Here is a 16,679-nt window from a genome sequence, read left to right on the forward strand (position 1 = left end):
TTCGCAGTGAGTTTTAACATTTTCTTTATACAGGTCATGTATATTTTTTATTAATCCTTTGATACTTTCCATTTTTTTACTATTTTTTTTTGGAAACTCATTGATTATTGCTAATATCAAAATATACTAGTGAATATTTAAGTTGATTTTATGGCAAATTTGCTATACTCTCATGTTAGTCATATATGTTTTCAATTGGAGATATATATATATATATATATATATATATATACTCAATTGGAACATATATATTTATCATGCATCATATAGTATTTACTTATAATTATCTTTATAATACCTTTGCAAAATCAATTTTGCAATAGGTCTGATTAACATTTCTCAGTAATGCAGCGTTCAGTTGTTCTAACATCATGAAATTTTGTTGTTGTTGTTACTCTCTGCTATTTTCTGCCTTACTTCTAGTATAGCTTTCCTTTTCAAGTTTTTTGATAGTGTATCATTTCTCCTTTTCAAATACTTTGACTTTTTGTATTTAAATACAACTGACCCTTGAACAACATGGGAGTTAGGGGTGCTGACCACTTTTGCAATAAAAAAAATTCAAGTATAACACTTGACTCCCCAGAAATGTGACAATACCCTACTGTTGACTGGAAGCCTTACCAATAACATAAAGCCAATTAACATATATTTGTATGTTACACATAAAAATGAAAGAAAAGGTTAAGGAAATCATAAGAAAGGGAAGATATATATACTATTCATTGAGTGAAAACTGATTATCATAAGGATCTTCATCCCCATCATCTTCAGACTGAGTAAGCTAAAGAGGAGGAAGAAGGGAAGGGATTGATCTTCCTGTCCCAGACGTGGCAGAGGCAAAAGAAGTGAAGAAGGTGAAAGTGGGGAGGCAAATTACACTGGGTATAACTTTTATTACAAAAATCTGCCTATAAGTTGGCCAGTGCAGTTCAAACCTGTATTGTTCAAAGATCAACTGTATTTGTGTATCCTAATACAAGGGTTTTTCAACCTCAACACTATTGACATTTTGAGCTGTGAAATTCTTTACTGTGTATTTCAGATGCTGTCCTACGCTCTGAGGGCATTTAGCAGCATTCCTAAACTTTACCCACTAGTTAACAACAAAAAATCCCTGCTTTAGTCATGACAATCAAGCAGACTGCCAAATGTCTTCTGGAAAGAGATAAAATTCTCCTCTGTTAAGAACCACTGGAAATTGACCAGAGCATATTTAAAAAAATGAGAATTGTTTATTTAAGAAAAACTATTGAACCTCAGATAAGAACTCTCTAATTAGTGATATTTCAGTCCTGGGCTGCTTCCTTAGCCTTTAGCTGCCTGGGTGCTGTAGTTCTATCAGGGTGGAATAAGCTAAGAAAACAAGCAGCTTCACTGTCAGTGAAGCTGACTTGATTTGAAATGGAAGCCAGAAGTTCTCTATTGCCTAGAACTTTGTTTTACAACTTACACTTAGAGTAGTAATATCTGTGGCAAATAAACAGGGAGAGCCAGTGCTACAGCTAGCCTGAATTTGTGAAACTGACTCTAGGGCAAGCAACTAACCAGTAGATTGGCCAGAAATTTAACAGGAGATGTGAGAATGAAATTTTCATATGGGCTGTGACAAACTTCTATATATTCCTGGCTGTCTAAAAATCTATATGGATTTGCAAGGCTGCACAAATATTCAGAAGAGACAAAAGAGGATCCTAGTTATCTACACATCCTTGGTTAAATGAGAGGCTTTGTACATGAGCAGAAGAGACAAAAGGAAGGCTAGATTACAATAAAAGCTGATGCTGATTTTTTTTTTCTAATTTCAAAACATTTTTTTTAAATTGCATTTTAGGTTTTGGGGCACAGGTGAAGAACATGCAAGATTATTGCATAGGTACACACATGGCAGTGTGATTTGCTGCCTTCCTCCACATCACCTATGTCTCATATTTTTCCCCATGCTATCTCTTCCCACCTCCCCACCCCCTGCTGTCCCTCCCCTATTTCCTCCCAACAGACCCCAGTGTGTAGTGCTCCCCTCCCTGTGTCCATGTGTTCTCATTGTTCAACACTTGCCTATGAGTGAGAACATGCGGTGTTTGATTTTCTGCTCTTGTGTCAGTTTTCTGAGAATGATAGTTTCCAGGTTCATCTGTGTCCCTACAAGGGACATGAACTCATCATTTTTGATGGCTGCATAATATTCCATGGTGTATATGTGCCACATTTTCCCTGTCCAGTATATCATCGATGGGCATTTGGGTTGGTTCCAGGTATTCAATGACCTTCTTCACAGAACTGGAAAAAAACACCTTAAACTTCATATGGAACCAAAAGAGAGCCCGCATAGCCAAGTCAATTCTAAGCAAAAAGAACGAAGCGGGAGGCATCACATTACCGGACTTCATACTATACTACAAGGCTACAATAATCAAAACAGTATGATACTGGTACCAAAACAGAGCTATAGACCAACAGAACAGAGGCCTCGGAGGAAACACAACATTTCTACAACTATCTGATCTTTGACAAACCTGACAAAAACAAGCAATGGGGAAAGGATTCCCTGTTTAATAAATGCTGTTGGAAAAACTGGCTAGCCATGTGCAGAAAGCAGAAACTGGACCCCTTCCTGACACCTTACACCAAAACTAACTCCAGATGGATTAAAGACTTAAACATAAGATTTAACACCATAAAAACCCTAGAAGATAATCTAGGCAAAATCATTCAGGACATAGGCGTAGGCAAGGACTTCAAGACCAAAACGTCAAAAGCAATGGCAACAAAAGCCAAAATAGACAAATGGGACCTAATCAAACTCCACAGCTTCTGCACAGCAAAAGAAACAGTCATTAGAGTGAATCGGCAACCAACAGAATGGGAAAAAATTTTTGCAGTTTATCCATCTGACAAAGGGCTGATATCCAGAATTTACAAAGAACTAAAACAGATTTACAAGAAAAAGACAAACAAGCCCATTTAAAAGTGGGCAAAGGATATGATTTTTAATGATCTAAACTTTGAATGTATTCTTCAATTAACACATGGATCCAATGACAAAGAAAAGAAGACTTACTGGCTCAAAGAGTTTTGAGCACAACTTTATACAATCATTTTGACACAGGGTGATCTCTAGGAAAGCAGTATACACCGTAAGGAAGAATGGTGTATACTGCCCTCCATAAGGAGGGCTTCTCTAGCTCAAGATGCATTACATTTTTTTCAAATAATAATATTCATCACAGTATTAGTAACCATTGTATATTTAGCCTTTATTATCTACCACTCCATGAGATTCTTTAAACGTACAATTATATTTGTACCTCTATGAGAGAGGAAAAAAACCCAGCATGACACAGGTAAATAACCAGATACTGAGATTAAATAATTTGCTTAAAGATATGAATCTTACATTCATGGACACAACCAATGCTTTTCATATTCTATTAGCTTTTTTATAGTGTGTGTGTGTGTGTGTGTGTGTGTGTGTGTGTATGAGAGAGAGAGAGAGAGAGAGAGAGAGATGTGACATAAAATTAGCATGGTGTGACATACATTAAATGGAATGTAATACTTTATGTATTTTTAGATTTCATAATTATTGGCTAAAAATATATATAATCACTGTTAAAATTATTCCTTTAGGATTAAAATTTTAGTAACTATTTCAACTGCCAAATAATATTTTACTCTGTGTAAGATTCTAAAAGAAATGAGGTGGAAAGTCAGCCTTCTGACTTTAATTAATCATCTGAGAATAGTAGCAGGATTTTTTTTGTAGACTTTTCATAGATATTTAGTAAGTAATGATTTTGTAAAATGAATCTCAAAGTTAGATAAAATTTAATGCAATATTTTCACATTTTCAATAATATGGAGCTTCAGCTTATACTCTAAAACCTGTAAGTATATTAAACGACTCTCAACTTCATTTTAGTAACACAAATAAAACAATTACAAAGAATATATTTTTTCCCTTTGTTTAAAACATGAAAAATACATCAATTGCTGATACTCTAAATTAGCAAGCAATGATAAAAACAATTATTGGTCATTAGAGCAATAATACGTGCCTATTAGAGGAGATGTTTTGCTGGCACAAAGGTCAAATAAATTATATATAAATAGTAAATTTTCATAGTGTAAAAGGTTTCTTACTGTGATTATCCAGTACAGATAAAAAGGTAAAATTTAGTGGAAAATCTTACCACGCCAATGGAAAAGTAATTATTGATGATACTGTAAGGCACTGGGTCTCCCTTCTCATCTTTATCATTAGGTATGACTTCAAACTTCCACCTGTCCAGCATGATTTCTGTGCTGTTTTCAATGTCTTTTAGAATTTTCATCAGATTCTCACCTTCATAACCTAATGGGAAAAAAAAAATCTTGAGAAAAGGAATCTAGCCAAATGAAAAAGCTGTATTTTTATGTTTGAGTGTGTTATACTCTAAAGAGATATTCGATGTATATAAAGTTTGATTCCAGTAACTCCTGTTAAATTTCTGACCAATCTGCTGGTTAGTTGCTTGCCCTAGAGTCAGTTTCACAAATTCAGGCTAGCTGTAACACTGGCTCTCCCTGTTCATTTGCATGTGTAATAGTCTAAAGATAATGATTTTGAAGCACATTCTACTGTCAAATGAAGAATTAATTATAATATTATACTCACATTTCATTCTTAACCTTAATTTGTAACACACACTGTATTTCTCTTTTGTGGTGCAAATTCTCAGTGTATATAACTGCCAAGTGAACATGTCTATTGTATGCCCCACAAAATTTATATCAATAGATTCAAAACTGAATTAATTCTTTGCTTCCATATCTTCCTCCTGTGCAGCCAACTTCACAGAGACCCCATCCTCTACCCAGTTGCTAAAGTCAAAAACATGAATGACATTTTAGACTTTTCACTTTCCGCCACTCTCTTACCTTCGCTTTCCCCTCTCTACAGACATAGAACTAGAACTTTGAATTTAAGTAAAAGGTCCTACTCTTTGTAACGTTTAAAATTTTGTTTCTTATTCTGTCTATTCAGGGTGCCCCTTTCCTTTCTGACTGGCTTGCATCTATTTCCTTGGCATAGTTCTATATTTGCTAACACTTCTGTCCAGTGCTGCTGCTTATGCCTGTAGTCCCAGCTACTCAGGAGGCTGAGGTGGGAGGACTACTTGAGGCTAGGAATTCCAGGCTGCAGTGAGCTACGATTGCACCACTGTATTCCAGTCTGGGTGATACCGTAATATTCTATCTTTGAAATAACAAAATTAAATAAAAGGAATAAATGTGCTAACACTTCTTTCTGGAAAGCACCCTTTCAAAATAATGGCTTAGATGCCCCTCACACAGTTCCCTACTCACAGTTTCAAAACTAGCCCTATCTCAGAACTAGTACACCACATTATCATTACTTGTGTTTTTCTCACTACGGGTTCCTCTTAACCCGGCCTGCCATACAGTAAATGCCGAACAAATCAATTGCTTAATGAATCTATGATAGATGGTCAACATGGCCTAAAAATAAAAGTCATCCCAATATTACGTTTTCAATATTCAATTTGTCAGTAGGTATATAACATGGTTATCACTGCAGCCTAACCCTGAAAGAGTTTCTTTTTTCATTACTTAATCTTCCTCAACATTAGTTTCCTTCCCTATAAAAATATTACATTTATTTTGAAGATGAAGCAAGATAATGCATAAAAGGTCTTAGTACATGAGCCTAAAACAGAGAATAGAAAGTTCTTAATAATCTTGTACTACTGATGATGATACCATCAGAATCTGAAATATTGTACTAAGGTAAATAATCTCTCTCTTTACCCATACAACAGCGCACACACAGTCCTAAAATGATATTTTAAGTTGGAACAATATTTTCAGGTTTTTTTTCGTTCATTATTTAATTGGTGAACAAGGAAATGCCAGAGTTGAGTCCTCATTAGAGCTATTAGCATACATATCACTGAATAAACTCATTGGATGAAAAGAAAACAGGCAGTCTCATATGCCAAAATTCCCTAAAGAGGAATACATTTCACTTAAGGTGTAATTGTTCAATTAACTATTAGAAAGCAAAGGCCACGAGGAACTAGAAATACTCTTTTGGAGTTCATCATCACTTCTTACCTTACACAGCTTTAAAAAGTAATTATGTGCTATTTAATAAAGTGTATGATAAGTAATTATTACATAGAATCATGGAAAATATTAAATATTTCAAAAGGTATATATCTTAGTGTAATTGGAAGCTATAAATATTAATATTATGCATATAACGGTACTCAGTGGCAAAACATTGAATGATTTAAACTGCAAGACAATAATAATTGTATTTAATAACATTTCATGTTTCTTAATAGCACTACCTTATTCTAAATGTTTAATTAATTCCTAATTGTTAATTTCTTTTAAGAAGAATAAGAGCTCCCAAATAAATTATATGCATGTATATTTTGTTTTACCTACTGAATTAAATAAAAAACACTTAGGTATGTTCATCTATTTTCCAAATTCTGCTTTCATTTCAAAATATGGTTGATAGTCTTTAGGAATAAATTATTTTGCATATAAGAGTAAATATTATAATATAGGAGTATTGTCTGTGTGTATGCATATACATACATAGGATGAGCAGAAATACAACCAAGTAATAATGCTTTAAAAAAATGTTGAATTTGTTCTCAGTCATGTCTCAGGTTAATAGCAGCACCATTCAACATAACACTAGAACAATGTAGGAACATCAAGTAACCAGGTGAGAACATGATAGGAATGAATGTAATGAAAATCAGTTACCACAGCTAGATTATAATAGGGTCACTCAGCTTAAAATCTTTACCACTGGATATGTGTACAGGGATTTTTATGACTAAACATGAAAATCTGGTTTAAATCTGTCTTCCAGTCAGGCAAAGGTAGAAAGAGGCAATAAGTAAATCTTGAGAATTACAACATCTGCAATTCAGAAGTGATTCACATAGATGAACTCCAGACTGTAGTGCCCCATTTAACAAATACCTTTTCCCTACTTCTTGTATGTATCTATGCCAAGTTTGTTAAACAATGATATGTAGCTATTAATAGGATACCTGAACCCAAGAAGATCATGATTTTATGAAAGATAAAGCAAACCCACTAAACATGCCAGCAAAAGATTTTTTTCTAAAATGAATAATGCTATTTTACTTTCATTGTTTTGACTTAAAGCTTGTAATCACTCCAGGGCTAAGAAACAGAATGAAAACATGATTAATAATGATTTTATCTTTAGTGAAATGTTATTATAGTGACTGGCTCTAAATAGTCATAGAAATTGTTGCAAACAAAAATCACATAAAGAAGTGCAACAACAAATCTATAAAAAAGTATGCTCCATTTACAACTATCACTTACCTCCTTAATCTATGCGAACAAGATTTTCCTTGCAATAATTAAATTTTTGTTAGAGAGACTAATTTTGCCAGAAATTTACAAACAGAATGCTAATCAAGCATTTTTTCCAACACCCTAGGATATCCTACATTCTTACAGTGTCATGTTTTCCAAAATATATTCTTGTAAAAAAGAGGCTTCAAGTCAATAGATTCCCTGGACCTTAAGTGAACTAAATGATTACTGGTTGAATGAAGCATTTTCTTCTACAAAATTAAGCATAACAATAATTACTGCAACTGCATAAAGTACTTAGCACAAACATCGATACGGTTTGGCTCTGTGTCTCCACTCAAATGTCATTTTTAATTGTAATCCCGATAATCCCCATGTGTCAAGGGAGGGACCTGGTGGGAGGTGATAGGATCATGAGGGTGGCTTCTACCATGCACTTCTGGTGGTAGTGAGTTCTCATTAGATCTGATAGTTTTATAAGGGTACTTCCCCTTTGCTCATTTGGTTCTCTAATGTGCCACCATGTAAAATGTGTCTTTGCTTTTCCTTCGCCTTGCTCCATGATTGTAACTTTCCCGAGTCCTCCACAGCCATTTGGAAGTGTGAGTCAATTAAGTCTTCTTTAATAAATTACCCAGTCTTGGCTATGTTTTTATAGCAGTGTGAGAACAAACTAACACAAACACTGTGCAAACAATTTATTAGTTTAGCACAGGAACCTACAAGATAGGCACGATTATTTTCTTCAAATTCTGATAAGGAATCTACAGCACACAGTTTTTAAGTAACTTGCTCAAAGTTACACACATGGCAAGAGACAATTTCACTGAAAAGCCTATTTCTTTGTTAATAATCTCTAGCAAAGGGCTTCTCCATTTCCCTAGTTGCTCAACTTGGGCATCTTGTTACCTTGCTTTCCCTAAAATTCCTACCCATTCCACTGATAAGTACAATTAATCTAAGCCTGAAAATGTACCTCCAGTTTGTCTACTCACCTGATTTACATCATGTAAGCTCTAGTCTACTCATTTTATTATGTAATTACAACAACTATAACAGAAGTTCTCATTTGGAGAACTATAGTTCTGCATGTTTTTTACATTTTCTGACCAGTTTATTTTCTATTCCCAAATTAATCCATTTTTGAAAAAGTGTCAGTGTGTTACTCTACTTCTGAGACTTTCAAAGCTTCACTTTCCATGTCAAAATCAATCATATAAAACTATTACAATGACAAACAAGTTCCTGCATTATCTGGCTCCCAATTACCTTTCCAAAATCATAGTACTCACCACCCCTAACTGCCCACCACTGCCCTGCTGCTTCAGCAACCCCACCAGCACTCCTTCCTTCAGTCCTTGAAACACAGGGAGCTATTTTTCCTCCTTCTGCTATTTTAGATCCAGCTTAAATGTTACCTCCCCAGAGAGACCTTCTTGACCATCTAGCTAGACAGTTCATCTCTATTATTCATTCTTCTGATTCCTGATTCCTTGATTAAATTTTGTAATTACGTATTTCATTAACATTTGTCTATTATAGTCAATAAAAATGTAATCTCCAAAAAGATAGAAGCCATTTATTTACTTCCTCACCGTTATTTAGCACCTAGAACAGTGCCAATACATATCATATACTCACAGGGAATTCATCACTAATAGATACTTTGATACAAATGATAGTCCTTGCCTTCGATCATCGTTAGTACTTTGTATGTGTTTTCACAAGAACCATTAGAGTATGTCAAATATGGACTTCTTCATCAAATTTGAGATTTAGGCCATTTGTTAATTTGGAAGCCAAAATAAAATTACTTATTTTCAAATATATCAAATATATGTTACAGAAGAAAAATACACATATTTTCTTTATTTTTAATCAATGCACTTGTATGAACACTGGCAAATACAAGTATCTTATCAGCAATGGTGAGGTCTTCATTCATTTCTTTAGATTTCATGAACTCTCATACAACTCATGAAAATACTCCTAAAGTAAATTCTTAATGAAAATCCCAAATAGAATATATACTAAATTCTTACCTTAGTCTAGCATGTACACAGTTTAGAGCTAGCTGGCCAGATATTCATGGAATTGTTCTCCAATTTCGCTGTAAATCAGAGTTACTTAGAGAGTTTATTTAAAAAAAACTATCTGCTCAGGTCCCAACTCCAGATATTTCCATTCAGTGTGTTTGGGGTGGGGTCAGGCCACTGTATTTTTAACAAGCTCCCCAGGGACTCTGTTCACTCTGTCTTAGTAGACACTTTTTCAGCTTTTCTAAGTGAGCTTTGATGTTAAATATATTTAGCATTCAATTCCTGCTTCTTTATCAAAGTCTGGTGGTGTTTAGTGATCTTATCTGGTGGTGTTCAGTGATCTTTAGATAAATATAGCCTATCGGTGATTCTGCAAAATGTTTTAAGACCTCCTTCTGAAATATTCTCTTTATTTACCCTGCTCCATACACACTATTTCAGTTTCGGTTTCTTGAATACATCAAGTGCCTTGTCACCTCTGGGCCTTTGAACTCCATGTTCCCTCCGCTTACGAAGTTCACACCCAGGTTTACATGCCTGAGTCATTTTCTAGCTGTGAGTTTTCTCTTCTACATTATCTCCTCAGTGAGGCCTTGCCTTCTAATGTTCATCAGTTTACTTGTTAGCGTTAAGTCTTAGATATCGTTTTATATGCCACTAGAAGTTAAGGACCTTTTGTTTCTCTATTGTCAACTGTGTATCCAAAGTGCAGAATACAGCTGGATAGCACAGAGTGAGTCTCAATATTTAAGGGTTATTTAACGTAGCCACTCCTGGGAAACTAATTCATTAGCCTTTCATTTTTCCTTTGTTTGTGATTTTGCCACACAATTTATAAATGAAAAATACAAACATTACCTTAATGTACATCCATGTTTATGTTATTTTCTAAATGAAAACATCAAAAACAAAAACCAGAGATGTTTGGAAACTTGCCCTCCTGAAGTTTAAGTCTATAATTAATATGATATTAAAGCCCAATACCCATGGTCTCTTTGCCCTCTACTTGTTCTTCTATCCTAGACTGTTATTCGAAATCACATACTACATATACTGCATCAGTTATATTCATGAAATCATATGGTGTTTGTTTCTGTTCCTGTTATTTTGCAAGGAAAAGGGGTGTTGTGCACTGTTTCTGATTTTGTTGTTGCAGCTGCTTTACCTCCTCCCCATCGCAGGCATCTTGCTAGATCATTGCCAGTCCCAAGAGGCAGGATCGCAACTGGAGGATGCTTGCCTACGTTGGCCTTTTCTGCAGAATAAAAAAATACAAATAAATAAGATTTTGAAAGCAGATAAAATAATAGTTAAAAGAAAGATAGCCTGATGACATGAAATGAAGGAATTCCACCAGGTACTTATAAACAAAACAAAATTGTATTTTTTAGATATATTCAATTATGAATTATGAATAATTTGTACACATTTGCAGTCACTGACAAAACACAAATTCTATTTTTCACAGTATCATGGATTGTCAAAACTCAAGCAAGAGGAAAGCTTTTTAAATGTCTTAGCTAACAACTGTGGCATGTCTTATCTCCATTACAGTCCTCAGAGATATTATTATATACAGCATAAGATTACAATACAGAGACACAACTAGGGACGATGGGTACGTCCTATATAAAGTCCTTTTGCAACATCAACGCCAGGTACATTTTACTTGAAGAAATGAAATATTTGAAAACTGTTGAATTCTAAAAGTGAGTAAATTGCTAACAATGTCCTTGACTTTTTCCCGCCTACGGTGCTCCTTTGTGTCAGAGCAAACGGAACACAACTTTAACAGCTGGAACACACCAAGATCAGCAGGTTTTCCATGAGATTAATCTTTACATCACATAATGCTTTGGGTTCAGAGTAGTAAAGATCTCTGCTGCTGACATCCCATATGCTTTGATTTGAATCATCATATGCCTTGAATCAATCTCACAAATGTATATCACTTTCTTTTATTTTTTCTTCCTTTTTAGCCCCTCAAAGTCAGAGTATGTATGTGTGTAGGCATATCAGGGCTAGGTAATTTAGCAATATGTCACAATGAAATAGCTGACATTAAGATTTTGAGGGCTAAAACAAACTAAGAATTCCTGCTATTTTCCCTCTAAAATCCTTACAAATCTTCAGAGACTTTTCCAACTAACTCATTAACTTTTTCAATTCTTGAACTCTGGTTGTCTTCTAAGATAGAACATATATATATATATATATATATATATATATATATATATAATTTACACTGTTTAACAGAAGGCCAGATCAGAATTTTCACTGTTTCTTTTTAAATCAAATATTAGTAGATTAAAGCTGTTAGATCTTTATCAAAAATGTTGCCGACATGTATTTATTTTTAATGTGAATATTTTTAGTGTATGCAAAGACAGAATGTTATCTGCCTTGACTAAATAGATGTCTGTTTCAATTTATACAGAAGGTAAAACTTCTTTGAATCAATCTGTTTTATGAAAGGGCCTGTTTTAAACACAGAATTGGTCAATGCAGTAACTGAAATGAGAGTAACCAGTTCCAACAACTGACTAGATTGAAAAATCAAATGATTTTCCTGAACTTATAGTTTTTATTGTGCTGCATACTTAAGTTATATGCTTGATCCTGTTCCTATAATGTTTGCTCATAAAAATCAAGCTCTTTCAATTTAAATAAAGGTAACATAGAATAAGATTAAACCGTGGGTTCTAACCCCAACTGTCTCAGTTCACAGCTGTAAGACTTTGTTTTAGTTATTTACATTTTCCAAGTTTTAGATTCCCTATCTCTACATGGGATTATTAATACTATGTCATAGAGTTTTGAAGAATAAACAAGATAATTTAGGTAAAAATCTCAGCACAGGACTATCAGATAGTACATGATGAATAAAAATTAGCTATCATAATGACAATGATGGATGATAACGATATGAATATGCACAGAGGGTAAGGTTTTGAGGCTCCATGTTTAAATAAAGTAAGCACATCCGTTTGGCACAGGCTTTATCACAAACACTAAGACTACACATTTGGCTCCTTGTCTGGGGTATGCAAACAACAGGATTTCCTAGAGTCCCATTTGAAAACAACTCTGAAAGTCTGGTAAATACTGTAAAAAATGGATTAGAAAGGAAAGACTTCCAGATACTTGTAAATTATTTTGTCTGTTAAATTTTTGAACTATAGAAGAATTACTTAAATCCATAAACAGCATGCAACATTTCAGATGTCCAATTATATAACTGTTTCCAAAGATAATGATGCTAGCCACAGATACACAGATAAAACAGAACTTAAAGCCATTGCCCTCACCCCAGCCATATTAAGTATGTGTCTGCATTACCTATGCAATCCAAAACCCAGCCCACGGTTCCATCTCCACCACAGGCTAACACTCTGAAGTCAGGAACATCGCGGAAAAAGTTTAACCTGAAAAATAAGCATGTTATGGCACATGATGAATAGTTTAAAAAGAAGATATTTTCAGTTTTGTATCATTAGCATTTAACCCAATGAAATACATTTTTATTTTATAAAAACTGTAAAATATCTCAATGATACCTTATCCATTCATCCTATTTTGTAATTATATATTCCAAATTCCATAATTTAAAAATATTTTTTAATTATATATTCTAGATTCCATAATGAATATACTCTATTTTTCTTCAATGAACTCTAAAATTTTAAAAGTAAAATTAGTGAATTAAAACTTTCATTAAGATATTCTCCCAGATGTGATTTGCAGTTCACATAGTCCTGAATGAAATATATTACATTATTTCATTTAATACATTTCATCAATCAAAAATTATCTTTTGAGTGAATATATAAACGTGACAGTTACGTCAGCAAATACGTCTTTAACAATTTCTACTTTCTCCATTACTGGGAGAAATTGATCAGACTGCAACTGGGGTTCTAGACAATTGTTTCAGTATTTCCTTTTGACTTGGACTCTCCAAATAGGAGTCAGGCTTGACCTTGTATTTTGACTGGGTCGACAGGGTTTTCCACCCAGGAACACTCCAGCCTAATTGCTGGGTCAGCTGCCATAAATACCCACTGCTTCTGCTGTTACTGCATGCAGCGTGCTTAATAATGTAACCTACCTTCAAAAAAGTCACAAAGGCAGGTAATGCAACCAGCTATACAGTCTTAGCCTATTTTATTACAATAAAAATATTAAAACAGGACAGAAATTTTGGTATGTGCCTCTTCACCCTCCTTGTCCCAATGATAACTACTGATAGTGATATAATATGCAACTGTCCAGGGAATTTTTTTACATACTTATATACAGAAATGTTCATACAAGAATCCTTAATGCACACATAATTTCAACATGAATAAAACTCTGCTATACATATTGTCATTAACTTGCGTGGGTTTTTTTAACTTCAAATATGTATAAGGGGACTTCGTGTATCAGTATATAACATATGCATATGTTATGTGCTGCATTCTGTAAGATTAATTTTAACCACTGCATCACGTTTTATAATAAGTACATGTACTACAATTTAAAATAAATTACTTCTTTTTATGCATTTTAAGCTATTTCTAGTGTCTCATTGTTACAAAAAGGTATTGTATTTAATATTATTTGAAGAACATTTGTGTAAACATGTGCATGTGTTTTGAAGGCTATTCTAGAGAAAAAATATTCTATTACAGCATTATATCCCTCTGAATGGCTCCCACTGTGAAATATGCAAGTGTTCATTTCCTTGCAACCAAAGCACACTACATATAAACAACTTTATAATATTTCTTTAACAATGAGTGAAAACCGGTATCTTTTTCTTTGTTGTAAAATCACACTTCCCTGTTTACTAGTGAGTTGAACATATTTTTATACATTTCCTAGAGTTGTGTAACCTCTCTTCTGAAAACATTATCAAAAGATGGGCCTTTCTTTCTATTGAGTTGTTTTTTAATGATACTTTACAAACTCTTTGCATATTACAACAATCTTTGCCTTTACATTTGCATCATTTAAAAAAGTTTTGTTAAGGCAATACCAACATCACATAAATATAAAATATATATACAAATTACTAAACTCCATCATCTGATGAAAATATTCATGGATATTTAGAACAGGAAACTTTCATGCAGTTTCTCATTTATTATATAGTGGATATTTAACCTTTGTGAGACTTGTTGCAAATATCTTGTTCAGTTCTAATACTGATTGTTTTTCTTATACCAATATAGGTACAATAGAATAAACACATATGTACCAGTTGCCCATTCCAGGACTTACATATTCCTCTGTTTTCTTTTCCTATACCACTGTTCTTTCTAACTCACAAAGGTGAGCCCTATTCTAAATACTGAGTTACCGCGTGTCTGACAATCAACATGTCTTTCTACTTTTCCCACTTAGCATTGTTACTCAGATTCATTCATGTTATAGCTGAAGATTTTTCCACGTGTAGCTAAATTCTTTCTACTTCTACGTTAAATTCCATTTATGTAAATATGCCTTTTTAAACCCATGTCAATGGGCATTTCAGCTGGTTAGCTTTACATTTTTGCAAAAAGTACATTCCTGTACAGGCATACCTCATTTTATTGCTCTTCACTTTGTTGAGCTTAGCAGGTACCACATTTTTTACAACTTGAATGTTTGTGGCAACAGTGTTTCTAGCGAGTCTATCAGTGCCATTTTTTCCCACAGCACGTGCTCACTCGGTGTCTGCGTCACATTTTTGTGATTAACACAGTATTTCAAACTTTTTCACTATTATTATGTCTGTTATGGTGTCTGTGACCACCTTCAAAGTTATTAATTGTTTTGAGGTGCCATGAACGATGCCAGGGTAAGACAGATAACTTAATTGCTAATGTTGTGCGTGTTCTGAGTGCTCCACCCACCAGCGATTCTCCTGTCTCTCTTTCTCTCCTCAGGTCTCTCAATTCCCTGAGACACAACAATATTGAAATTAGGCTAATTAACAACCTTACAATGTCCTCTAGGTATTCAAGTGAAAGGAAGAGTTGCATTTCTCTTTCAATCAAAAGCTAGAAATTAAGTTGAGTGAGGAAAGCATGTAAAAAGCACAGAGAGGCCAAAAGCTAGCCCTTTCATGCCAGGAAGCCAAGTAGTAAATGCAAAGGAAAAGTTCTTAAAGGACATTAAAAGTGCTACTCCAGTAACACACAAACAAGAAAGTGAAACAGCCTTATTGCTGATATGGAAAAGGTTTTAGTGGTCTAGAGAGAAGATCAAACCAGTCACGGCATTCTATTAAGCCAAAGCCAGATCTACAGTATGCCCCTAACTCTGTTCAAGTCTACAAAGGCTGAGACGTGATGAAGCTGCAAAACAGTTTGATGCAAACAGATGTTGGTTCACGAAACTTCAGGAAAGAAGAGCAAAAACAGCCAATGCTGAAGAAGAAGTGGCAGCAAATTATCTAGAAGATCTAGCTACAATTATTGATAAAGGTGGTACACCAAACAACGGTTTTTCATTGTAGACAAAATAGCTTTCTAATGGAGGAAGATGCCACCTAGGATGTTGATAGCTACAAAAAAGCAGTTAATGCCTGGCCTCAAAGCTTCAAAGAACAAGCCGAGCCTCCTGTTTGAGGCTAATGAAGCTGATGACTTGAAGCTGAAGTCAATGATCTTTTGCCATTCTGAAAATCCTAGGCCCCTTAAGGATTATGCTAACCCTACTCCACCTGGGCTCTATAAATAGTAGAGCAAAGCCTGAAGGACAGCACATTTCTTTACAGCATGGTTTACTGAATATTTCAAGTTCACAATTGAGACATACTTCTCAGAAAAAAAAAAAAAAAAAAAAGACCCCTTTCAAATACTATTTTCATCGACTATGTACCTGGCGACTCAAGATCTCTGGTGGAGAGGTGCATAAAGATAAATGTTGTTTTCACGCCTGCAAACACAACATACATTCTGCAGCTCATGGATCAGAGTAATTCAACTTTCATGTCTTATTTAAGAGACACATTTCAACTTTCATGTTTCATTTAATAAATAAATTTCATATGGCTATAGCTGCCATAAACAGTGATTATTTTGGGGGATCTGGGCAAAGTAAATTGACAACCTCTGAAAAGGATTTAATCATCTAGGTTATTAAGGATTTAATCATCTAGAACATTCATAGGTCATGGAAAGAGGTCAAAATATCAGCATTAATAAGAGTTTGGATGAAGTTGATGCCAAGCCTCATGGATGACTTTAAGGGGTTGAAGACTTCAGTAAAGAAGTCACTGCAGACGTGATAAAA

The 16,679-nt window shown here is 34.3% G+C and overlaps 1 protein-coding gene across 14 annotated transcripts in view; it reads right to left on the reverse strand.

The window, feature by feature from the left end:
- DGKB (diacylglycerol kinase beta) overlaps positions 1-16,679 on the reverse strand; it is an 814,277-nt gene that overhangs the window by 410,406 nt on the left and 387,192 nt on the right. For all 14 annotated transcript variants that reach the window (XM_074379543.1, XM_074379541.1, XM_074379540.1 and 11 more), the window contains 3 exons: positions 12,756-12,841; positions 10,582-10,671; positions 4,194-4,354 (listed from right to left, as the gene is read on the reverse strand). In XM_074379543.1, the coding sequence (XP_074235644.1) occupies positions 4,194-4,354; positions 10,582-10,671; positions 12,756-12,841 (337 nt within the window). The remainder of the gene's footprint in view (positions 1-4,193; positions 4,355-10,581; positions 10,672-12,755; positions 12,842-16,679) is intronic.

Source organism: Saimiri boliviensis, chromosome 10, assembly GCF_048565385.1.
Source record: "Saimiri boliviensis isolate mSaiBol1 chromosome 10, mSaiBol1.pri, whole genome shotgun sequence".
Taxonomy (NCBI): Eukaryota; Metazoa; Chordata; class Mammalia; order Primates; family Cebidae; genus Saimiri; species Saimiri boliviensis.